Source organism: Engystomops pustulosus, chromosome 7, assembly GCF_040894005.1.
Source record: "Engystomops pustulosus chromosome 7, aEngPut4.maternal, whole genome shotgun sequence".
Taxonomy (NCBI): Eukaryota; Metazoa; Chordata; class Amphibia; order Anura; family Leptodactylidae; genus Engystomops; species Engystomops pustulosus.
This window is the reverse complement of record NC_092417.1, coordinates 117658485-117686213: the sequence shown is the minus strand read 5'-3', so window position 1 is coordinate 117686213 and position 27729 is coordinate 117658485. Positions and strand designations below refer to the sequence as shown.

General features: G+C 38.6%; 1 protein-coding gene across 1 annotated transcript in view; it reads left to right on the top strand.

Moving 5' to 3' along the window:
- NKD1 (NKD inhibitor of WNT signaling pathway 1) overlaps positions 1-27729 on the top strand; it is a 67712-nt gene that overhangs the window by 23658 nt on the left and 16325 nt on the right. The window contains exons 4-6 of the mRNA XM_072117692.1: positions 12096-12153; positions 21292-21395; positions 24483-24578. Of these exons, the coding sequence (XP_071973793.1) occupies positions 12096-12153; positions 21292-21395; positions 24483-24578 (258 nt within the window). The remainder of the gene's footprint in view (positions 1-12095; positions 12154-21291; positions 21396-24482; positions 24579-27729) is intronic.

The following is a 27729-nucleotide window of genomic DNA, read 5'->3' as shown; positions in this document are numbered from 1 at the left end:
CCCATCACAGCACCAGGATGTAATAGTATGTCCTGGTGCGCAAAGGGGTTAATCAGTTTGCATATCCATTCAAATAAATTCAAGTTGCAAAATGTGTAAATCAGCATGTTATTGCCTTCTTTTTTTTCTCCCATTCCAAACCTTAGAAGGTACAGTTGACCTACAATCATAGAATTGAACCCCAGACTAAAACTTAAAGCTTTGTGCTTTAGCATTCTGGGTTATAGGATCAGTTGTGACCTTTTATCTCAGCAGGGTAGGTGTTAAGAATTTATAAAATCTTATTCCCTGTGTGATGACTTCAGTATAGAAAATAAGATGAAAGACCTTTGTGAGGGATTATGTTGATAACAACAGAAATGTCATAAAGACATCCTCTCCACCTCCTTCTAAATGCACCATATGATATTCATTGTTTGCACAAACACTACATCTGCTGGAAGCAAAACATTTTGACAGTCGATCACAATGTGAAGTGATTAGCTGTCCCACAGACACACACCTGCCACACTATCATGGCCTCACAGGAGTTGGACAGTGAATACACATTTGTAGAGTCTTGATAGTTGTCCAGAGTCTGATACTGAAATAGGCTCTGGGACGACAGCCAGTAATTGTTGGCCTTGGATCAATGAGATCTGTCGTTGTGTTTGCGGATTGCTGGTATGCGGAGTTAGATCTTCATACCATGTCCCTGTTACTGACACCCAGATTTAGAGATTAGTGCTTTATCAATATGTCATCAGCTCTTTTTTCCCCTTTGTGCTTTTAGTGGCTTATTTTTTCATCTTTGACATATGAAGCTAATTGAATAATTTTACCAGAATAATTAATTTCTCATTTGACTAAGTATGCACATTGCCTTTTTTGATTTATAAGTATTATTATTTCAATATATACTTTTATTGAGACTGTATTTCTTTTCATCTAGACTGTTTATTAGAACAGGTTCACAAATTGGCATTTGGGGTGATACCAATGCAACACTATCACCAACTTTACATCTGGCATTTTGTAGATATTTTAGAAATTAGAAATTTTTTACTATATCTTTTTAAGTATAAGTAAATCTTTATGTACAATATGGTCTACTACAAACAAATTTGATACAATTTACTCCATGTGCAAATGTTCATTTTACATTGGTCATTTTACAGCTATGGTACACTTAACCCAAAAAACTGACATAAAGGGATCCCATTATTCTTTGCTTGCTGCAGTGTTACTATACAAATTAATCTGCACTAATCATAGAAGTAACTCCTACCATCTGAGTCAAGGACTGCAAACCGAGGGCACTTACATGCAGGTGTGCGCCCAGTGGCGTAACTAGGAATGAGTGGGCCCCATAGCAAACTTTTGGCTGAGCCCCCCTCCCTGACCACAGCACTTCCTCCCACCCCCTGCCCATTTTGAACATATACAAGGGTTTTTTTTAATTGTAATTATACAGCTTTAAAAGTAATTACATTAAGGGGTCAGGAATGATGCAACAAACACCTAAAAGGACCTCCTTCACAAATAAAGCACCCAGCAACAGCCTCCCTTCACTAATAACATGTCTCAGCAATGGCCTTTCTTCACTAATAACATGTCCAGCCCCAGCCTCCCCTCACTAATAAAATGTACAGCAGTGGCCTCCCCTCACTAATAAGATGTCCAGCGGTGACCTCCCCTTACTTAAAACATGCCCAGCAGTGGTCTCCCCTCACTAAAAACACGCACAACAGTGGCCTCCCCTCACTAATAACATGTCCAGCAGTGGCCTTCCTTCACTAATAACATGTTCAGCAAGGGCCTCCCCTTACTAATAACATGTCCAGCAGTGAACTCCCCTCACTAATAACATGTCCAGCAGCGGCCTCCCTTTACCAATAACATGCCCAGCAAGGGCCTCCCCTAACTAATAACGTGTCTAGCAGCGACCACCCTTCACTGTCCTGCAGCCACCTCCCTCACTAATAACATGTCCAGCAGCGACCTCCACTCACTAATAACATGTCAAGCAGTGACCTCCACTCACTAATAACATGTCCAGCAGTGACCTCACCTCACTGATAACATGTCCAGCAGTGGTCTCACCTAACTGATAACATGTCCAGCAGTGACCTCCACTCACTAATAACATGTCCAACAGTGACCTCCACTCACTAATAACATTTCCAGCAGCAGCCTCCACTCAATAATAACATGTCCAGCAGTGTCATCCCTTACCAAATAAAATACCTCAGCAGTGGCTTCCCCTCACTGATAACATGTCCAGCAGTGAACTCCACTCACTAATAACATTTCCAGCAGTGGCCTCTCCTCATTAATAAGATGTCCAGCAGTGACCTCCCCTTACTAAAAACATGCCCAGCAGTGGTCTCCCCTCACTAAAAACATGCCCAACAGTGGCCTCCCCTCACTAATAACATGTCCAGCAGTGACCTCCACTCACTAAAAACATTTCCAGCAGCGGCCTCCACTCACTAATAACATTTCCAGCAGTGACCTCCCCTCACTAATAACCTGTCCAGCAGTGGCCTCCTCTCACTAATAACCTGTCCAGTAGTGGCCTCCCCTCACTAATAACATGTACAGCAGTGGTCTCCCTTCACTAATAACATGTCCAGCAGCTGCCTCCCTTTACCAATAACATGCCCAGCAAGGGCCTCCCCTCACTAATAACATGTCTAGCAGCGACCACCCTTCACTGTCCTGCAGCCACCTCCCTCACTAATGACATGTCCAGCAGAGGCCTCCTCTCACTAATGACATGTCCAGCAGAGGCCTCCCCTCACTAATAACATGTCCAGCAGTGGCCTCACCTCACTGATAACATATCCAGCAGCGACCTTCACTCACTAATAACATGTCAAGCAGTGACCTCCACTCACTAATAACATGTCCAGCAGTGACCTCCACTCACTAATAACATGTCCAACAGTGACCTCCACTCACTAATAACATTTCCAGCAGCGGCCTCCACTCACTAATAACATGTCCAGCAGTGTCCTCCCTTACCAAATAAATTACCTCAGCAGCCTCCCTTTACTAATGAAATGCCCCAGCAGCCTCCCTTAAATAATAAAATGCTCCAGCAGCCTCTTTTTTCAAGTAAAATGCCCCAGTAGCATCTCTTTAGAAATAAAGTTTCCCAGCCTTCCTTTTGCCTGGAGGAGCTATGGACAGAGGGCGAACCGGACAACCGACACAGCGCTGTTTAAGCAAATCACAGGGGGCAGGAACAGAGGGGCGAGGTGTCAGGAAGAGAGGGGCTGTTTAAACAGCATTGCGCATATAGCTGGGCCCGGGTGGCGGCCGGACTGGGTTAGGTAATGCAGTACAGCAGAGTGCAGACATTGTGATTGAGCCGCTGCTGCAGGCTCCGTAGCAGCTGCTACCGCTGCTACGGCGGTAGTTACTCCACTGTGTGTGCCCCCTCTGGCAGAATCTGCACTTTTTTCTCACACCCTTTTTTTTTACAAAAGAAAGTATTAAAAAATAATGTAAATGATGCTGCTATATAAGCCCGGAGCCCCTCAGGGTAATTTTTAAAACCTTGATTTACAATCCTTAATCCTGGTGGTAGATTTCTGTTAAGTCTCTTTATATTTCAACATCACTTAGAGAAAATAGTTTTAGACAATATGATAAACAATTCATCCATTCATACTCTTATCTTTATGTTTCTGTGTATTACTCTTATGCAGGTGTCTGCTGTAAACCACATAATGGGTATTGTTAATTTGGCATGACACAGATGATAAGTGAGGTGTAGACATTTAGAGACAGTATCAAAAGTGTGAAAACTTCTTTGTGTAGATGCTGAATTGAAGTTGTGTTTATAAGATATGTGGGGATCACTTAATGGGACTTTATTAAGGGAAACACAAAGCAAACAGCGGTGCCTTCTCCCTTTGATCAGTGGAGTGGTCTATCCAGGAAGCTTAGAAGCCTGAGACAATTCTTTCTTTCATCTGCCTGGCTAACTGCTGCCCTGCTGATTACAAACACAGATGCCAGTATGGAGGAGGATAGGATATGGAGAGGGTGGAAGAACACAGGAATGTAAAAACAGGAGAAGAGAAATTGAAGAAGGGAAGATTTTATATTTATTGTCTTTAAAGGTACAGTTCCAGATCTTATAATGAGGTTTGGCACAACCATAACATTTTGGAAAAAGAAAATAAGCCTAAATGGCCTGAATCATCGAACATGCATTTTCATCATATTGGCCTATGAACAAGAATTTCTGGTTTATTTTATGTTAGTAAATAGAAACGTTTTTGGAAATTTTCTTATAACACAAAGTTCATTCTCCAAAGTTGAACAAAAATTGGTTCATTACACAACTCTGTTGTTTTTAGTTTCTTTTGGAATCATTTGCAGTCTTCAAGAACTATAAAAGGCCACAGGAACTGAAGTGAATCTATGTTGAAATACTTATTTGTATTCAAAATGAGCGTATTTCTTATTTCATGTCTAATAAATGCTAGCTTTTAACTGCAAACATAAATGTAACCAGCAATAAGCCTTATCAGTAAAATCAGACATCAAAATGATTTATGAAGGGAAGACTGATTTTACCTTATATCATATCCTGATATTATGGTTCATATCAAGAAGAACCTGGAGGGACATTACTTCATTTCATCCCAAGAACTGGCTTCAATATGTAATCAAAAACTACTGTTATCCAGCTATTGTTGTAGAGTTGTAAAAGATTTATGGAACAAATGGGAAACTCAAACTTGTGTTAGGTACCCCCTGAAGAAGCGTGGGCGAAACGCGCGTTGGGGTGTCTGGGAGGCAGCCACAGACGACGTATAATGGGTAGGACACTTGTCTTTTGATTTAGTAATGAGGTGTGACTTATATTGTACTTGTATACCCTGTTGTACATCTATGTGGACATCTGTCTCTCCGGACCTTTTTCTGTTTTGGATCTCCTCTGCACAATCACATTGTTTTAATCTATGACAATGCAATTTGGTGTTGTCTTTTGTGTATAATAAAGATTATATTTATGTTTTATAAGAACGCTGTAACTCTGTTTCTTTGTGGAAGTATATTAATTATGGTGGAGTAGTTCTAGATTCTAGGCATGGCGGGCTGCGTGCCGAGTCCCTAACTTCAGCAATATGAAGATAAGGTATTTATTGTGTTAGGACCACATAGCATAAATGCCAAAGGAACAAATGTTTTACCTTGTTTAGCATTATGAAGGTGAACTGATTGGTGAACCTGGACTTAGATTTTAAACAAACCCTCTCAAGATGCTGCTTAATAACAAGATTGATTTATGTCTTATTTCTTATTTTTTACCAATAACTTAAGGAAGGCAAGGATGGTGGGTACGACATCTATTCAAAAACAATAACATTTTGGGTGATCTGCTGTGTAATATTAAGCATCAGAAGTGGTATTTCTGTAATTGAACAAAAATATATTAAGTATCAGGATGAACCAATAACGGCAAGTTATAAGTTATATTCTTTTCTGTAACAAAAGTATGAAGAGACATTAGTTTTCTTGCTGTCATAAAGCCTCTCTCTACATAATCTCTCCTGCCGCTTATATTTTACCCCAGCAGAATAAGTGTACTGAACAGATGACTTCCTATGGTGAATAAAGCAATCCTGTTACAAATAAAATCCCTAGGAGTCACTTCATTTGGCTAAAAGGGAAAAAAACAAAAGCTGGCTTTCTGAGCAAACCCATTGAAGTGTTATGTTATGAGTTCCCATTGAATTATTTTCACAATCACTTGAGAGTTTAAAGGGTCTGTGGTCCCTTTAATGTTTATTTTAATGGCTAAGGTTGTGCAGATTAACGAACATAGAGATTTCACACCTGACTTTTTAATGCGATTGCTGCAGATGGTTGAAAAGACATCAATCCGAGGCAGATGATCTGTGTTTAATTAGTTACAGATTATTAATTGGTAACTGAGCACAGAATACTTTCATCTGCATTATTGTTTATTTCATCAGAAAGAACGTATTTTAGTGTACAACCCCATTCAAATACATAAAGTGATTTTCAAGCTCAGTAATCCTAACAGTTTTGCAGGATGTAAATTTACACTAAAAGTTCATGTGGAAATGGGCTTCCTTCATGAATCCTGGGTGTATTGCATGTAGTGTTTTTTATACATTTACACGGCACTATTTCAGGATGTGTTTCAGTTTTCTAAAGATATAGCATGCCCTGCATGTGGTACAGCAAGCCATTTTCCATGGAAGCAGTTAGGAACATTTCCTAGAGCCTTCCAGAAATAAGCTGATTACAGGTTTCCTTGTGCATTCATGTGGTTTATGGTAACATGGCTTTTACAAATATTATCTGTAAAAACCAATCAGCAAACTACCATACATACAAATTTGTGATTCACTACATGTACATGAATTTTATTGTAGTATTTTTTAAAAGATGATCCCCTTTCAAGATAACCAGTCTTTTATAAAGAACTCTTATTCTATTGAGAGATATTTAAGTTTCCTTCTTGTCTTTCCATTTTTTGTTCCCCACCTTCAAAAATCTACAGAGCTTTGTGTTCAGAGCTGTGTGAGTGTGAGGGCTTGTTTTCTGCATAACAAATTGCACTTCATATTGGCTGTATTAAATATTTCATGCTGTGTACTGGGAAACGGGGGAAAAAAAATCCAAAATGTTGTGCAATTGGTGAAAAAATACAGCTACACCGTTACTTGTGGATTGGATTTTATGGCTTTCCCTGTTTGTCGCAAAGAACATGTCTACTATATTCTTTGGGTTGGCACAATCACAGTGATACCAAATTTATATAGGTTTTATAATGTTTTCATACATTTACAAAAACTAAAACCTCCTATACACATTTTCTGGCGCTTATAACTTTTTCATACTTCAATGTAAGGAGCTGTGGGCAGATTCATTTTTTTGTGACTTTTGATGACATTTTCAATGCTTCCATTATGAGGATTGTACGTCATTTTGATTGCTTTTTATTGAGTTTTTTACTTTGCAAAATGGCAAAGACTTTAGGCGATATTTTCGATTACAGGGTTAAACGCCAGGAATAACCATTATTATATTTTGATAGACTCGATTTTTTGGGATGCGGCGATACCTAACATGCTATTGATTTTTACTGTTTATTTATATCAGTTCTAAGGAAAGGGGGGTGATTTAAATTTTTATGTTATTTTTATTTAATTTTTTTCAAACTTTTTCAAATTATTTTTATTATTATTTTTAAGACCCCCAAGGGTTCTTTAACCCTAGGTTGTCAGATTAATCCTATCACCACGCATGCGTTCTTTGGATGTCCGCAGTGCTTACGACACGTCTCCTCCTCACTACTGACAACACCCCCCCCATCCCTCTCCTCACATATACTACAATTTAACTAACTTTTATATGTAACTTCCATGCAAAATTGTGTTTCTTATAGGCTGCCCAGGGCAAATATCTCTGACCCATCTCTGTCTGCAATATAACTAAGCATATCTCCCATAAACAATATACTTGCTATGTGCATACTTTATGCACATATTTGCTTGTATATTGTGAACATTTCGGAACATGTATGAAACTTTTGTCTTGCCTTTTTCTTCCTTTTTATGACTTTTTATGGTGCATGTGCTCATTTTCACATCCCCTTAAATTTTTGCCATTGTCTAGCTTTCTGCAGTGTTCTCTGAGTTATCATCTGAGTCCCAATCTGAAAGTTGCAACTTTTTTGGCACAAATCTAAGGCTGCCCTTGACCGGGCATAGAAATGAGCTTACAACTGATTGCGGCTTTTGGAGACTTTTGGCGACTTTTATTTTAAAAGGTCTCAAATTAACTGAAGCCCACATGTCATTTTTTTTTAAATTTCACTAATTTTATGAATGTATGCTGTGAAGTTTCATGTGTGTGTGTTTGTATAGTGTGTACCACACTCAATTTGGCGCCTTTTAGGTAATTTTTTTTTCAAATCTATTTATGACGTTTAAATCTTGGAAACTGAGGCCGGATCAGCTTAGTATACAGGGGCTATAGAATATTGAGGAGCAAAGAGTGCAACAAAAACAGCACCAGACTTAAATCACATGGCAAACTACCTGTTCAGGTGAAAAACCACCCTTCATACCAGTGTTCAACAGACCCAGTGATGTTTGGTCTGTCCCCCCTCCCCCAAAAGAACTTATAGTTGATATCTAATTTGGTATATGGTATGCCCCTTGGTATGCTCCTTGGTTTTTATAGACAATTTGTGCAAGTGAACAATAGACATCAACTGAACAAAATCTGCAGCCATAAAATGCATCATGAAACCTTTATAATTTGTGATAAAACCAGTTATAATCTTGTTTTGCATCTCCTCATTCCTGAAGATTCTACCGATGGCACCATAATTGATAAAGTTGAAGCCATTTTTTATTAAATATACATTATATACCTACTCTGAAATAACATGCTATCTGTGTAGAAGAACGTATGAAAAATGTACAATAAGCTTACATTTCTCTAAGGATTTCACCTAATCGAATATAATCGATTTTAATCAATATACAGGCGGTCCCCTACTTAAGAACACTCGACGTACATACGACCCCTAGTTACAAACGGACCTCTGGATATTGGTAATTTATTGTACTTTAGTCCTAGGCTACAATAATCAGCTGTAACAGTTATCACCGGTGTCTGTAATGAAGATTTATTGTTAATCCTGGTTCTCATGACGATCCAACATTTTTAAAATCCAATTGTCACAGAGACCCCAAAAAAATTTGGCTGGGGTTACAATGATAAAATATACAGTTCCGACTTACATACAAATTCAATTTAAGAACAAACCTACAGACCCTATCTTGTATGTAACCCGGGGACTGCCTGTATTTATATTTTATTTAAAATTGTAACTACATTTTTGCTACCGCTGTTTGCTATACCTACTGAATTTTAACATCTCTCCCCCTACACCTCCTTCTAAACCAATTAAGAAATTCTTTGAGAGTCAGGAAGTGTGTTATGAGTTTGGACTTTAAGACTGAGCAGCAGAGAAGGGGGAGAGCAAAACTCAGACAAGTCAAGCTAGTATCAGGAGAAATAAATATATAGAAGGAATGTAAAGGATGTTAATTCCTGTTAAAATGTATATTGTTGTTTTCAAGAAGAGTGGTGGGCAGCAGACTAGACAGAGAAGCAATATGGATCAGTCTTTCCTAAACATAAAGGGGTTAAAAGAAGGCGTAAAGGATTTTTACAATAACTTGACATGGTAATAGAAACCAGGTTTATGGTATGCTGCATATGTGGGTAAAAATCCACATGCCTAGGATTAATTTTCACTTGTTTGAAAGAGCCTATTTAGTGAAGACTTCCTGCAATCTTCAGTCTACACAAGGGAATTTTGTCTGATTTTGCACAAGTTGGTGGTCGCTACATAGAAACAGTAATACTAACTGTGGTACTATTAGGGTTATTAAACTACAAATACGTTTTAACCAACATAATTTGTGAATTTATTTTGTCTGAGTAGTAGCAGACTCTGCCATGATACTTCAAATACAACTGTATATGGAAATAAATGGGGCTTGGATGTGGGGTCAGAACTGGGCCATTAAGCCTGAGGGGGCACAAAGTCTGCAGTACCATTTTACAACATAGCTGAACATGATAAGTAAAGAGCCCACTACAGGTTTTGTATTTGAGTCTATGAGCATAAAGGTATACCTATGGCCATGATAAATGAGGTTTTGGGCAAGAAACAGTTTTGCTATTTCTTAAATGGAATATTTCACAGAGTTTTTAAGTTAAACATGACGGAGGGAATTTATCATTAGGCAGGCTTCTTGCAACCATTTTTAGAGTCAGGAGTTCTGCTGCCCCCCAGATTTATTAAAGTGTCTTTGATGAGATGACAGAGATGCAAGGGATCAGCTAATGGCTGCATGAGGGAGGTAGGGGGAAGAACTAGTAGAGCAGAGAGAAGATAATGATGATGACACAGGAACTGGGACACCCTCAAGACTCAAGGCAGTTTGCTGGCAGAGAGCCAAGTATACTTTTATTAACCTTTAAAGTGATTGGAAGCAGTAATGTTACATATAAAAGCAGATCTGGAATTGGCATTAAAATAGCTATGGAAATCTGTCATTAGGTAAATGTGTCATGCTGATGACCGATTCCCTTTAATAAAAAGTAATAACTTCTGGAATTTTCGATGTCCTCACTAAGCGGAATAAAAAATTACAATTTGCTTGTTTTAGGTTTTCTCAATAGTAGTCACTTAATTTACATCACAGGCTGACAAAGACATGATTACAGAAAATAAGACCTCAGTTTGAGGCTGCTGTAAAGCAAATCCCTAAATGCTGTTAACTGTGCAGAGGAACATCGCAGGAAAGATGGTGGACCCCATAATTATGTATAGAGAGTAGGGAAGTAGAACAGATAAGTAAAGCAATAAGTTTTGTTATCTGGTTTTAAAAAGTGAAAAAAGGAAGATTAGCAAACATTTCATGTAAGTGTGAATTTAGTCAAAACTTAATCCCCTGTTGTTGCTAAATCTAAATTATCCACCATGCTTTACTGTATTTCACTTAAAATCAAACTGTTGATGTACCCAGAGCTGTAGAAGCAATTCCCAGAAAGCATATACTGAAATTGTTATGTCTTCCGGAAGATGTATTTCAACAGGTGCAGCCATTCACATTTTCTGTGAGATGAGCACTATTCCTGGAAACTAACCATCAATTTTGGAAATCTCCTTAGTCATGGGTTATGGTTTTTCCAAACTGTTTGTATTCTATTATTATCTGTTGTTTAGGACAGAATCTTTTTTCTTTTTCATTTTAAATGCTATTAGATTTCTAATACTTTATTTATAACCTAATTTGATCTACATTCATATTCCTCAACATCTGTAATGTTGTAGCTGTCAGAAACCACCGGCCTATCAGGTCCACAAGGATTTATCAAATTGAATACATTTTGTAAATTACTTCGTCTGGTTTGATGCTAGATTTCAAATGGTAAAAAATGTCACAATGTGCCTCTTAGAGTTTGCCTTGGATGGTATGAAAAATTGTTATTCTAAAAAAAAATTAAGTTTAGACAGTTTTAATGGTAAAAGGGGTATGAGGTATGAGAAATGTAAGACATGTTATTATTATTTATTGAAGGGGTTTCCCTGGTTGGTTACTGAGAATCAACAGGTAGGGTTTGAAAACAAAAGAAAACCCATACTTACTTTTCCACTAGCTCTGTTTCCACCATCCAGGTCAGTTTGCCAATCTAAGGCACCCTTTAAAGGACATCTACAACCCAGATCAAGGATTGTAAACCAAATACACTGACATACAAGTGTGTGCCCTATCTGCAGGGACCCACTCTTCTTTTATCTTTGTATGTCCTGGTTTTTACAAAAAAGGGCTTTTAAAATTATGCAAATGTACCGAAGGGCTCTGGGCTCCATAGATGTTAATGGAGCCTGGAGCCCCTCGGGCTCATATGCATAATCTTTAAGCTTCTAATGTCCTTGTTTTTAAGAAAAAGGCTTTGAAGAAGAGTGGATCCTGCCAGAGGGGTCACATATCAGTCTGTTAGTGTTATTGTTAGTAAGCTCTGTCTTTAGCATTTCTCATGGATTGTAATAATTATTATGATTTCTACCTGTGAAAGGATCTTTACAAATGTTATCTCCCCCTAGGAGACAAATACTTCCAGGTATCTTTCTCCTGCATGCTCACAATTTCTAAGATACAGTTTTAAATGGCATGTAGCAAATCTTAGCAAAAACCTTTAACACTATTGAATGATAGTCTTTCAAGATGCATCCATGAATTTTAAGAATTTTATGGAACATACCTAAGCATTAAACTCTTTAATCCTTCTGGAACACCCTTTGGGTCACTTATGATCTGGCAATGTTACATGATTTCTATACTCAGCTATTCTGTCAAAACAATTTAGGAATTATAGCCTACATTTTATGACTCTAAGCTTGGCTTTCTGCAAGAAAATGCCATCTGCTACTGTAATCAGTGGATGCGGAAGGATAAGGAACCCCTTTAATGATTAGCCGAAAGTTCTTCTTCGTGTTATTAACGGTGTTATATTTATTCATTTTTTGGCAGGATCCATCAGGGGATATTTGTAAAGAAAATATCAGTGATGAACATTTTCGTCTAGAAGGTAGGAACCTCAGATCAATAACGAGAATATGTTTCAATGGATTATCTACTTTTGTGTCAATGTATTAGAGGGGTGAAAAGTTACAAATCATCTTCTGAACTACAACTGAAGAGGACATTATGGTGTAACGTTAAAGGGATCGGCTGTTTTACCTCATATTTTTGGTTTATGGACATCTCTTACTGTTTATGGACAGTAAGAGATGACATGACCCTCCATTTGTGGCCATTTTGTGGGAAAAGGTAAAAGAAGGGAAGCTTCATTTTTAGTAGCCAAAAAGCTTTTTTACCCAGTAGCCAATGAGCAGTATACTTCTGACAGTAGCCTAAAGTCATGCTGCCCCCAGTAGCCAATAGTCACTCAGCCCCCAACAGCCAATACTCATGCTATGACTATTGGCTACCAGGTCACAGTGACTATTGGTCCCTGGGGACTCCCATAGTATCGACTATAGGGGGCTGTGTGACTTTTGGCATATGGATGCACTATTACTATTGGTCTTCATGACTCTCTTTGACTCTCTCTGACTTTTGGATACTGGGTGCACCATGACTATTGGTTACTGGGCTAACTGTAAGAAAAGGGAATGGACAGTGTGCCCCTACAACCTGGCTCACTTCAGGCAGATATTGGACAGAGTGTTCTTTGGTTCCGATCTTCAGTTGTCAAGCAGGCAGTCTTCGATTTCATTCTGCAGAGCAGGTCCTCCTTGTGTGACCTCTTTCACTTAGGGTAGCCAGACAAAGAACTGCATGCCACCACCATGCTGCACATTGATGGTAAGCGTTTCATTTCCATGTTTCACCTTGTGTCAGTCGCCATTTTAGGAAAACCTTTCCCTTGAATTGCCAAGTTATTTGCATTTGTGACAAATCAAGTTTCTCATGAAATTTAGATCAAATTCAACTTTGTCCAAATTCATTCATTTAACTCTGATAGTGACATTCCTCACTACTGCTGCAACTATTTTACTTAATGATCAGAGTCCACCAGCTGGAAACCAGTGTACACGGATGATGTGCGGTGGATTGCTTTCCAGTCATTACCCTGCCAGGAGAAGATAATGGCCAGCGTGTCTTGGCTACAGCCACTGGCCTACACACACCCTGATCAAAATCACATGTGTACCAGTTTCCAGCACATGAGCAGCACAGAGAAACATGGCTGTAATCAGGCACATCATAGCAGGGGGGCTTGCAAAGGTGGGGAGATTTGAATTGAGTGTTCATCTCCCAACCTCCATGACTTTGCTAACACGGTCTGCAGTTTACTTCATGTTTAAGTGCACGGGAGCCATATCTTTATACCACTGATCTTTTGTCTCTTTGCTGTTCTGGTGTAGTAGCTGTGGTTCAGCTCAATACACACAGCACATAAGTGTGAGGACATGCCCCAGTGTGATTTTGGTTACAACGGTATTGAGAAACCTAAATTTGTACTTTCATTCCAATGTTGCTCGGACAACAGACAAAACTGTGATGAAAAACTAACATGATGAACTGACACACTGGACAAAACATGACAGAAAACTGATTTAAATCTGATGGAATATCAGTTTTTCACAAATGAAACGGAAATGATTCCTTCAATTCTGACCCAATATAAAAGGGAATACCGTATTAAAGGGCCCAATGTGAACCTGCTTTTCAACCAAAACCAAAACTGCAAGGTGTAAAAGTCATTGAAATAAACCTTCTTTGGATACTGTATTTCCTTGCAGAAATTCTTCATCCTAGACGACTGTTTTGCACATAATTCTTATTGATATGCTAACACAATCCCGTACAAAGCAAAGCTTTTAAAGTTGGCCTTTCCTTTTAACAAAGACTCACATGCTCTGCAAATGTTATTTTTGCTCTCTTAACTATGTGTGATATGTAACTTTAATGAGGAAAAGAATCAAGTATACAGACTGTTTTGCTTGTGAGCAAAGAATATATCATTGTACTGTCTATATGTAATGCTCATTTAATCGGCAGATGCCTGCCTGTCTTCAGGGGAGATCAGTCATGGCAATTTATTAATGTTCAGCCGTTACTCAAGCTTTCTTACTCCTCCTCTGATCCTGAGCATGACAGCCCCAAACCACAGGCCCTAATGTAATAGAAAAATGGATGATATCTGATATGTTTGACTTGAATTGCCAGTCATTTAAGTGGGGATTCAGCACCTCCTGGTAGTGGACTGGGTTAAGGGGGAGGTGGAAGAACATACCTTGTTAATGAACTATGCTTTTCAACTGTGACTGATGCTATTAGGTATGGTTTAGATTTTAGGAATTCTCATAAAATGCAAGAGTTGCAAAAAGGACTACATAACATTATCTCATAAGCTCACGTAGTGTATGTCCTACCTGTGCAGCTAGATGGAGATTCAGTGCTCTATAGTGGGGCAATAACATAATAATCTAAAATGAGCTAATGCTTACCATGCTTTACAATTGCTAATGGATTGTTAGCAACATAGTCCATAGTCCATGGAAATAAGGGTCCCATATATCTGCCTTCCATTGTCTGAGTCCACTTATACATTATTACATTGCTTCATGTTTTATTTACCTTAGTAAACATTCTCTTAATTATTGAGAGTTTGTCTCTGATGCAAAGTTGGATTAAGTTAAGCTTTTATAAGGCAAAATACACTATTTTCTCAGATGAAAGAAACGAAGTGTCAAATAATAGCAATGCATATTAGACTTCTTTATCCTGTATCATCTCCAAGCATGTCTCACTATATTGAGCATGTCTCACAAATTATCAAATTTTGCACCTATATGCATTGTACAATTTGAACATTATGGGCTCCGTTTAACAGACTTAATTTCTTATTATTATATATATGGCATCGCATTGGATTAGGTGTATGCACATGTTGTATAAAGTTTCTGTGCAGGAATGCAATACATTTTGTATGTACATAATAATGTAATACTGTATTTTTGTGTTGGTTTTTCCTCACTCATCTCCATTTTGATAAATACCCGTTTTACTTTTATTCACACACAGTGCAATATTAGTACTGATAAAATGTCGAGATCTTACACAGAACTTACCAATCCACATTATTTTCTGGGACAGCTCACAATGTATGCTAGTTCATACTGGTCATAAACAGTTGAAAGATCATAGAGGAGATAACAGGCCTTTGCTCTGTACTAGAATTCTTGCTCATTACAATGTGAAGACCCCCCACAGGCCGTGACAACTGAAGATTTTTATCATGTTACATATGATGGGGAAGATCACTTTGCCCAAACTCCAATTGATCTACGTCATCAAATTTCACTCCAGAGACAATGCAGTGTGGTCTATTTCAACCTACATATATTTCCTTTATCAAAGACATCATCCTTTTATATTTCACACATCTATGTTCTGCTATAGAAATAACGTGTTCTTTGTGATAACGTCTCATATGTTTTATTGGGCTGTGTGACTGAGTAAAGGCCGAAGTATTGTTTGTTAGAATTCTATCTCTCCTGACCCCCTCATACACATGCCTGATCATCTCATGGAAAATAGTAGCTGCAATGGAGGGAGAGAGTCACTTTGAAAGTTTTCTGATGGTGACCGGTCTCCCAATGTGTACATGTTACTCCCAAAAACATGCCACTAAGTCTTACGGACTATTATTTGCACTATGACCCAAATTATAACCCAAGACTATCCTAGGAGCAAAGCAAACTTGTTCTTTTATAGTTTGCAGATCTGTAACTTTAACCCATAATAAAGTCATGTTTACACTTTATTATTATGGTGTTGCCAAGTGTGAACCTAACTTGAAAGGCTCATACAAATGTCTGGATAACAGCTCCATATAACCTCAGTGCTGTCAGAAGTAACCTGCAATTAATCACATAATGCAGAGCAGAATTAAAAGGTACAGGAGGTACATTATGCTTTGTAGTTCCACCATATAACCTCCTGCTGCTAGCTGAATGCTCCATATAACCTTCTACACTCTGCTCAGTGCACCTATGGCTCTATAGTGCCACCATACAACCTCCTGCACCCAGCTCAGTGCACCCATGACTCTGTAGTGCCTTCTTACAACCTCCTGCACCCAGCTCAGTGCACCTGGGGCCTGTAATTCCACTATACAACCTCCTTCACCTAACCCTGTGCACCTATGGCTCTATAGTGCCACCATACAACCTCCTGCATCCAACTCAGTATACCTATGCTGGGCCGGATTATAGGGGGGCCCTCACCTCTTTGCCCTTAAAGGGGCCCCCACCAAATGTGGGTGATATAGCCTACGGCAGAGCCAGGGAGCAATCCGTTCCCTCCTCTGCCATTAGACGATCCAAGGATCCCTCCGAGGGACACCGCGGTTGGTGCGCATTGGGGGAGCGGAGGTAGGTGAAGTATAATTTCATTATTTTACCTTGGACTGTATATAGGTTTTATAGGGAAATTGTATATAGTTAGTTGTTTTAGGACATGTATATAGTTACAATAGGGGGACTGTATATAGCTAGTTATTATAGGGGGGTATATAGTTATTATAGGGTGTCTGTGAATAGTTCTTATAGGGGGTGTATATAGTTATTATGGGTGTCTGTGTATAGTTATTATAGGAGGTTGTATATAGTTGTTATAGGGGAACTGTATATAGTTATTATATAGGGTTGTATATAGTTATTATAGGTGCCTGTATATAGTTATAATGGGTGTCTGTATATAGTTATTATGGGTGTCTGTATATAGCTATTATAAAGGGCTGTATATAGTTGTTATAGGGGAACTGTATATAGATAATACTGTGGAACTGTATATAGGTAATGTTGGGGGGACTGTATATAGTTAATGCTGGGGGTTCATATAGTGATTGCTGGGGGGTTGTATATAGTGATTGCTGGGGGCTGTATATAGTGATTGCTGGGGGTTGTATATAGTGATTGCTGGGGGTTGTATATAGTGATTGCTGGGGGCTGTATATAGTGATTGCTGAGGGGCTGTATATAGTGATTGCTAAGGGGCTGTATATAGTGATTGCTCAGGGTTGTATATAGGGATTACTGGGGGCTGTATATAGCGGTTGCTGGGGGCTGTATATAGTGATTACTTGGGGCTGTATACAGTGATTGCTGGGGGGTTGTATATAGTGATTACTGGGGACTATATATTAGTGCAACCATACAGCCTCCTGCTCCAGCTCAGTGCACCTATAACTCTTTAGTTCCACCATACAACCTCATGCACCAAGCTCAGTGTACCTATAGCTCTCTAGTGTGGCCATATAAACTCCCGCAACCAGCTCAGTCATTTGTGTCTCTGTACTGCCAGCATACAAACTTCTGCTCCCAGCTCAGTGCAGCTATGTATTGACAGCATACCATCTCTCGCAGGCAGCTCAGTGCACCTATGGCTCTGTAGTGCCACCATATAACCTCCCACAGCCAGCTCAGTGCACCTATGGCTCAATAGTGCCACCATACATCCTCTTGCAGCCAGCTCAGTGCACCTATGGCTCTGTAGTGGCACCATATAACCTCCCGCAGGCAGCTCGGTCTACCTATGGCTCTGTAGTGCCTCCATATAACCTCCCGCAGCCAGTCAGTGCACCTTTGGCTTTGTAGTGCCCCCATATAACCTCCCGCAGTCAGCTCAGTGCACCTATGGCTCTGTACCATATAACCTCACGCAGCCAGCTCAGTGCACCTATGGCTCTGTAGTGACACCATATAACCTCCCGCAGTCAGCTCAGTGCACCTATGGCTCTTTAGTGGCACCATATAACCTCCCGCAGCCAGCTTGGTCTACCTATGGCTCTGTGGTGCCATATAACCTCCCGCAGCCAGTTAGTGCACCTATAGCTTTGTAGTGCCACCACATAACCTCCCGCAGCTAGCTCAGTGCACCTATGGCTCTATAGTGCCACCATGTAACCTTTTGCATAAAGCTCTGTTCTCTCTGTTTGAAAATAGCAAATACAGTGTATGACGACCATTAAGCTGTAATAACCTTCTGTGTGGTTTTCTGGCAGCCATGAGTCCCTCTACAGATCCTTTTCTACATAAGTCCGTGGATTCTACGGTGTATTTATATCCTTATCCTTGTCAAAATGATTTCCTCATCTGGGGTAATGATTTCAACATAATGAATGTAAACAATACACTGATAATCATTATTGTGGAAAGGAATTCACAAAGTGCTCATACTCTTGTGCATGCCATACATGGCTGCTGCTGGGATACATGGGATGTCACAATGTATAACTTTATGAAGACCAAGAATTCATTTATACAACAATGCTCTACACATTTTATCAGACTATGGCTAAACTGATAATTAATATTAGGCATGGCTTGCATACTTCTTACATTCTACACATTTGTAGCCCTTACCCAAACTATACAACCTTTTGCGCCAGGCATGATAATTCAAGTGTTGCCTTTAGCCTATATAATTATTACAAAACAAAATGTTAGTGCTACAACACGGCTTTCTTTGCTTCCTGCTACACTTTTGTAGAATGTAATTGTTATGACCTCCACTGGGGGCATCACTACACGTAGATGTTTACATCTTCCATTGAGTTCAGAACAAATTAGTTCTCCCTAATGGTGGCTGCAAGTAACCAGAATGTAACACTGAAATTTACACTTGGGCTGGAATGAAAGCTTAAAATAACAAATGCTTCTGGTTCCTGCATATAAACACAGATAATACGTAAGGCAATGCAAGTAATGCATAGCATTTATGGCAACCCTCTCTGATGATATTGACATCAATGATGTTTAGAAAGGTTTTATAGGAAGGCCCCGTTTTTAATTAATTAATTCTTACAGAGACTTCCTAGAAATCTAGCAAAGCTATGTGCAGTGTGTTAATCCATTCAGTTCTGAAGTATATTTGACAAATATATCTCTATGTCAGTGACATCCGCAGAATGACCATAACAATGACAGCTACGGTGCTTCCATAATATTGCCATCCAAATTGCCCACATGGGGTTTAGTTGTTCTTCATTCTAGGAAGTTATATTGGGGTATGAAATTATGTGTGTTAAGAATCTTCTGATATACTTACAGTGTAGATATAAAAATACACCTACAGCTCTCAAATCCAAAGATATGAATTATATTAAAAAAAACTTGAGAAAAAAGACATTCAAGGATCTGAACTGATTTTTCATTATTATTTTTATTATTATTGTTATTTTCATTACAAGTTGCATATTTCTGTTAGTCGTCTAATAATGAAATCTGAACATCCATATCCTGTATGTGCATTATAATTGAAATGAAATGTGTTTGACTCTTCCATCCGTAAGCATTAGATTTGTCTTTGTTTCAAGCTAGCATGTAATTCGCATTAAAATATGCAGCGTTGGTGGATTCCACTGTTCCTCTAAAATTTTCACATCCTCACTGATCAAAAGCGAATCTTGCTGCTATTTGTACATAGAATCCAGTCTAAAGCTGATAAGATCCCACATCTTTTTATAGTTGGTGAAGGAGAGAGCGCTTTGATGTTTTCAGGGAGGGATAGAGGGGGGTAAGATTTTCCATACGGGTGTTTGGCTAACACAACAAACACTGTTTAAAAATGTAACTTTGCTTAATTAATTAGCGATTCTGTTTAATACCCCTCTGATCTCAGTCCAACAAGGTATTTTGAGCCTTGAGAAAAAGAACTTCAAAGTGCTGTTTAAGATGGTCTGAACAGGGGTGTTAACCTATTCGTTGCTGGAAGAGTGCCAGCATCTTTACTAAGAAAACAATTAAGATGTAACATCTTTCGGGATGTAGGCAGTAACAGAAATCTTTGGTTAAGAGCTTGGTGATGCTGTCTAAAAATATTACTATTCCTCTTAAGGTCAAAATCTGTATACCGTAAATTATTATAATGCAAATTAGCATTTTGTGTGTTTGCAAGGTGTATTTCAGAGCAGAGGATAAGATCAGCCACACCTCAAAATCTTAAATACACTCAGGATAACAACATAACACATTCTCAAATTCTCTGTTATTAACGGAAATACAGCATTGCACAGATATAATTCCAAACTGCCTCTATCAGTCCCGGTGTTTACAACTTTGGTTGCCCGTGACGTAAATATACTGATTCTACTTGTGAAAAGCTTCTCTTGTCCGCACAATGCAATTCTCTCTGCTTCCTGTCCCTTCCTCATGTATTACAAGAACAGCTCAGACACAGGCACTTCCTGCTGGCAAGCAGCATGCAGAGCCTTACTCTACAAGCTACAAACAGATAAGGTCTTTATACAGGATGGAGGCATTTAGCAGAGCTGACTCTGTGTGCATTATAGGTTAGTTAGCAGATCTCATGGATCTCATCATCGCTCATCTCTGATGTGTCTCATTCTCTTTGTTATGTGTCAGATAATAGTATAATGTTCAGAGGCTAAATAAAAGTGTAGATAAACCCTGTACCCTGTTAATCTAAGCACATTGTCAGCACACTGCATTTCATAGCACAGAGGAATCTTGAAGTTCCTGCTTAGAGAGTCCCCGCCCACACTGACCCACACCCACACTGACCCACACTGAATTTTACAATGATCAATCAGTGATAGGAGCTAAACAGCACTAAAACTGTGTAAAATTGTAAAGTAATGGGATTAAAAATGATCTTTATTGAGTAAAGCTCACTAGGGGAATAAAATTTGAGAACTTTCTTTTATGGGTAAAACCCTTTAACTACATGATCAGAAGTAATTTTTCCTAAATGATGTCACTCATGGCATCTTCCATGAAAAATGTCAGGAATCTCATTGCTGTACAGACACTTTTCCCCTGTAAAATATTATGTATTTAGTCAAACCAGTGCAAACACACATGTGCTTTTCATGAGTCACAAACAATGCACCTTGGTCTGCCGTTTGCGGACCATGTTTCATTTGAGGTTTGCTCACATGCCATTAACTGTAGACAAGACTGTCCAACAAATTCAGATTGCTTAGAGTTTCGCTACTAAATGTAGAAAATGCAGACATGCAAATTTCATGTAAAAATGACCATACAAAACACGTAATCTTTGGCATTTGATGTTTTTTTCTGAAGATCCCACTGTCCTAATTGAAAGGAATGAAGATGTTTTTTTCTGAATCTTTTAGGTAAATTCATGTCTTATATCATTACTATAAATTTATCTTCTTTATGTTTTATAGTTGCTCTCCCTCCTGAAAAAACTGAAGGTCTTTTCACTTGTGAAGAAAAGAAGGCAGGAGACAAAGAATCAGACGGACGGGCGAAGAAACAGCTGAAATTTGAAGTAGGTTCTCATTTTTATTTTGTCATTTCTAGTCTAGATTTTTCTAGCTCTTTGTTTCAAAGACACTTTTCCTTTCATAGTGACAGGCATGAATATAAGCGTGAACTCAACCCAACCATTTGATTATGGCAGGACTGGCTGACTATTGTGAATGGTGGCATCTTTCTTGTCATATAGTGTTTAGAGAAAGAAGTGATGGACAAGTTGAATTATAAAACCCATTTCTTGTTCATATGGGCGGGTTCGGGAGCAGTTTATTACACTGTTCCGGTTGGGAAAAAATGTGAAGCATGCATATGTATGCAAACATAACAAAATTCAGCAGATTTCTATCTCTATTACATTCCTGCAAGAAATGTCATTTTCTGCAGTTGCCCATTTATGTTTTTTTTAAATTAAGTTTTAAAAGGTCTCTATCAAAGAGCTATAAGAAAAGATAACATTCAATGGGGGCCAATCGTAGTGATTGGCTGACCCAGCGCCTGACATGACGGAATTACTAACAAAGAGTAGACTTCAGCTGCAATCTACACCAGTTTGTAGTACATTTTTTTAAAATTCCCATGCAATTGGGACTTTTTTCATGCCTTTTGCACACACTGATGCCTAAGGCATGATTCATAGGTCCTAATGACCCAAATGGTCACCAAGTTATAGAAGAAAAACCCTTTAAAAGGCTGGTCTCATAACAGCAACCCTTATTCATATGATACTTTAGGGCATATGGGATTCTTTACTCCAATGTCATCTCTGCAATTGGACTGATCCAAAGAATAACAGAGAGGTGTCATTTTGACCGCACGTTAAAACCATAAAAATAAAGCCCCTCAGAATTTGGCGCAACTATGTTTTGTTGCTAATTCCACCACATTTTTTCCAGCTTCCAAGTACATGGCACAGAATATTAAATGGTGCAACTAGAAAATAAAATCTCTCTTACAAGTAGCAAGCCCTTATATGGCTTTGTAAAAGAAAAAATCTAAAAGTTATGGCTTGTGGAAGGCATGGAGTATAAAAGGAAACCTTATTTTCATAAATAGTAATTATCATCCCTAAAACTGATTAGGATTTTCTATGTATCAAGTATATAATGCCTCATCAAAGTAGAATACTGATCTACAGGAAACCAAAAAATCAAAACAATAGTAGAATCCAAATGTATAAAGACATATAGCAGAGGGTAATATCTGGGCATTTGGTGTGCAGCACATTCACTTATTCTATCACAGACATCTTGTTAATGCTTTTGGTGTCCCCCTGATAGTTTAAAGCAGAGCTTTTTTCAGACACTTTTTTTTTTATCTCTGATCCATACCTCCTCCTTTTGCTCCTGTTTTACCTTCTCGCAGAGAATCAGCCTAGTTGTGAGTACCATGTAATGTGAGACTGGTACCGTTTGCAATATCTCAGGCTGGCTTATTACAGTCAGGAGGCTTTGAACTCAGTAGGGGACAGAGACTCTTTAGAACTGCCAGAGGGAATGGATTTCAGTCAGCAAATCTAGCAGGTAACTGGGCTGCACACAACCGTGGGCTATTTTGAGCGGTTTACTTTGCTGGGTTTAACATGATGTATTTTAAGCACCCATTCAGCACCTCGCTATCCAGAACAATATAAGACTAACAGGCTACTCTTGGTTGTATTATTTGCAGATGGGTATATATAGGGTGATTTATTGTGATTGTGTGTGTTTTGTATTATATCCTTTTATTTTATAATCTACCATCAAAGTCGAGCATGATAAACCAGGGACACTTACGCATAGATGCAGGCACCATGACTGTGTAATCTTTTATATTTGTTATCCATTGTCTGTTTTCTTGTAAAATCAACTTTTAAAATTATGCCGTTACCAAATTTTTCCATTGTCCTTCATTTGTGTTGCATAAAACTAACTGTTAGGCCACATTCACACAACCGTTGGGGGATGTATATACGGCTGCCATATATATGTCCCCCATAGGCCGGGCGCACGGAGCGGTACATACCCAGGGAAAAGATAGGACTGGCCCTATCATTCCCCATAATATGGCGCCATGCGCTATATATCTCTATGAGGAGGGGCGAGGAGAGCTCAACCCCTCTTTCTCTCCCCTGCGCTGAAGTGAGCACGCCATGCTACGGCACGACGGGCACGCGTTATGTGTGAATGTCGCCTTAGGTGGCCAAAACTAATCTGAGTTATAAGTGGGTAGTATGAACAGTGAAACCACTTTGAAAAGGAGGGTTCTTTCACAAACCTGAGATGTCCATCACACAAATGTGCACATATAGGTGACACTACTTCCATCCACTCATTTCTAAAGATAGTGATAGATCAAGTGAGAAAAATAATGGGAGAACCCCAACCCAGGAAGATGGTAACGATTATTCAGGTTATTAGGTCCTTAGGTTTGACCCCACAGTTGCACACCATAAATCTTGATGGAATACAAAAAGGAGAACCTAATTAACAATGAATTGGCATTCCTACTCTTCGTAGTACTACTTTCTATGCACTTCTAAAAATACATAAGGATTTGAATCCCTTCAGGAAGACCTATCATATAGCAGATTGAAAATCTGACCAAAAATATCAGTTTTTATGTTGAAACTGAACTACACTGTTTCTGAAGTTAATAGGAGATACAGAAACAGCATATGCTGTTGTTTGTGGCTTTCAGGGCTCCCATTCACTTCAAGAATATAATTATTAACAGTTTTATGCTACTTCCATAGAAAACTACTAAGGTCGATATCGGGATCTGACTTTCAACGGGGGGAAAGGAACTGCAGAATGCAGTGGTTAAGCAAGTTCTACAGGTCCACATTTAAGCAATATAAGCAAATTCTACAGGTCGGACCTCGTTTGTCAGACAATTATGGCCTATACTATGAATATGCCATAAATGTATCTTATAGGAAAATCAGTAAACATTAATGAAGCTGAATAACATTTATTACCAACTTTACACTTATTATAGTATAATATTTGAAAAAAATACTTTTTGTAAAAAAATACTTTGTGTTTATATACATATATATATATTTATATACGAACTTTACAGACACTGATGTACAAATATTGTATTTCAATGTAATACTCAGGAACTTCAGTGTGATGTTTCGGTGGAAGAAGATAACCGCCAAGAGTGGACATTCACCTTATATGACTTTGACAACAGTGGAAGAGTAACAAGAGAGGTACAATCCCATAATATATTATCACTGTTTGGTTTTTATAGGTTTTAACCAGAAATATCTTCTACTTATTTATAACACGTTCATTATTTTCAGTATGTAAAGGAAATGTGTCATCAAAAAGTGATCCAATTTCCAGTTTTTAAAAACTCCCAAAACTCTTTTACTCTGGTCACTTAAACTAAAAATATAATAACACTACTGGTTGTGTATAAGATTTCTTTGCAACAATCACTTCATTATCAGGACAGGAAGGATTAAAAAGATAGATTATCATCTATATATTGATAAAATAGGAACCACTGGTCACAAGAGTTGATGTCACAGTGTATCTAGTCCTTCCCCTGAAAAATAATCTTTACTCAGGGAGGTAAAATGGAGGCACGCAACTGCTGTGTGGCCTGCAGACCTGCCTAAAACTATTGGCAGGTTCTTACTGACGAAAGAATAATAAATGGTATCGATGATACCATGTATTGGAAGAGCAATGCAGCAGAGAAACCTCTGTGTGCTCCCTCTGTGATACAAGCAGTGCGATAAAGTCAACATGCTCCAGCCACAGGAGCTGCCTGGCAGAAGAAGAAGCCGTCACTGCATGGGATCGCTGGCAAGTAAGTAACTATTAATATTACTTTATTGACACACACTAAAGTGGACTCCCTATAGTACCTGTAAATATAGGGGCAACTAATGTTATAATTATATTAATAATATTCATTATGGTGGGATTTACTATGAATTCACAAGAGGGGCCCAGTAAATAAATTGATGATGGGGATTGTTAAATCTAAATTCATTACAGGAGGCCTATCATTCACTATTACCATCCACTATTCTCACAACTGCATCCAGGACTTCTCCTGTACATCTCCCATAGTCTGGAACTCCCTACCAAATGTGTCAGACTGTCCCCCACTTTCTAAACATCACATTAACTGCACTGCTCTGCTCCCTCAGCTCATGCCTCCATCTCCACCTCCATATAGATCGTGAGCCCTCATGGACAGGGTCCTCCTTCCACTTGTCTCATGTATTTGTACTTGTATTTGTTTTTGTCTTAATGTAATGTATGTGAACCACCTACTGATTTTACAGCACCATAAAAGCTATGGTGCTCTACAAATAAATAATCATAATAATAATAAATTGTAGGTGCACTGTATATGAATTTATGAGGAGTTGAGTTCTCTGTCTGTAAATGAATTATTGAGGTTGATGTATAAAAATTCATTAATATAGTTTAGGCATTTTAAATGTTGTTAAAGAGGGGTTGAATTTTGTTATGGGAAGTTATGATTTCTATGTATATCCCTCGAATAGGGATTTAGAAAAAAATAATATAAAATGTAATAAATTGATTTTATATTACTAGGTTGACAATCTTTCTACATACAAAAACACTGTTGTGAATACCAGTGTTGACCCTAACTGTGTCCCTCTTATGTTAGTCCTTCTGATCTCATAGTATTCTCTTTGTCAGACGACTGCATATGAAATGTCTCATTACAGGATGACACATTCCATGGCTCTAATGCCAAGTCAGTGAAGGAAACACCCCTCTTCTGATGGCTTTGATGAGCCGTTCAGTCCTCTCTTTGTGCGTGTGCTCAGATAACGGCATGTCTTTAATACTCCTGTTGAAAAGAATTAGCTAATAGAGTGTTTTCCTCCATTGACAGTCCAATTTATTTTGCACTTGAGGTCTTTTTCTACAACTGACATGCTGCCCTGTAATTATCTTTGTAGGAAAAAACGGCTAATCGGACTGTGATAATTGAACTAATGTTTCGTGATCCATGAAGTGTTATAAAAGTGTTTGAGGTTCAAAAGGCGTAGCTCACTCTCATCTGCTACTTACTCTATTAACCACTTGTGCATTCTCCATAGTATTCTTGTCTCTTTAGAATGTACAAAATAAGGTTAAGCAAATGTTAAGGATTTATTATTTTATAAAAGATGACTGTGCCATCTCCAGTATTTATGACATATCCATAGAATGTATAAGTGTGGGTCCCAACTCCGGGACCAATAATTATCATTAACATAAAAGTCTATTGACCTCCATTTCACATATTTCCTTTAATGGAGCTGTAGTCAGACTGACTGTGTGCTCTCCATTTACAGTAAGTCAAAAAGAGTGCCAAGATAGCTATGCAAACAGTCTATATTTGTGTATCGTTGGGTGACCAAATACTTAAGTAACTGCAGGATCACTTATGCTGCACCTAAAGCCATTGTTTGCCAGAAGAACATGGCCCCATCTTGCCTAATATTGCAAACTATATGGGGATGTACAATTTTTTTTTCCCGTTTGGTTGGTTTCTCTCTCTCCCTTTCCCCCTCTCCCGTGGTGTGGTTCCTCTCTCTGCAGTATGCTCCCATACTGCAGAGAGAGGAACCTCTACCATATGGGTAGGAGCTAAAGACACAAAGCACTTAGATATATGAAGATTTTGTCCTGGAATGTTAGAGGCCTGGACTTCCCAGTAAAGAGAGTAGAGGTATTTGATCTAATAAATCGACATAGACCCGATTGTTCTCCAGGAAACCCACCTAGTGAGGGAAAAAGTGATACTCTTAAAAATCCCTGGATAGGGAGGTCATACCATTCATATGGTACCTCCTTCTTCAGGGGGGTATCTATCCTGATCCATCACAATTGTAATTTTGTAGAAGATAGGGTTAAAGTAGATCCAATAGGACAGTTCATATTCCTTTCAGGGGTGATGGATTGGAAGAGTTGGGCGAAAGCAAATATTTACCTGCCGCCACCGTTCTCCCTGGAGGTAATTATACAGTTTTATATCTTCTGTTCCACTATAGAGAACTCCTTTTTACTTTTGGTAGGTGACTTTAACATGGTCATGGACCATCATATCGGCACTCAACACATAAATCAATGAAGAGTTTCTTCACACAAAATGATTTCATCTGGTATGACGCTTGGCGGATCTTTCTTCCTGCTATTCTGCATCACATCAGGCTTTTTCACGTTTAGATATGGCCATTAATAAGGCCTTACACTTAGTTGTAAAGATCACTTTTGGGAATGGGGGTCTGTCGGACCATGCACCATTGGTAATTTCCCTGAAGGTGGGACCATACCACTCGTCAAATGGGATAAGGATTTAACCCTTGTGGCTACGGATTTTAG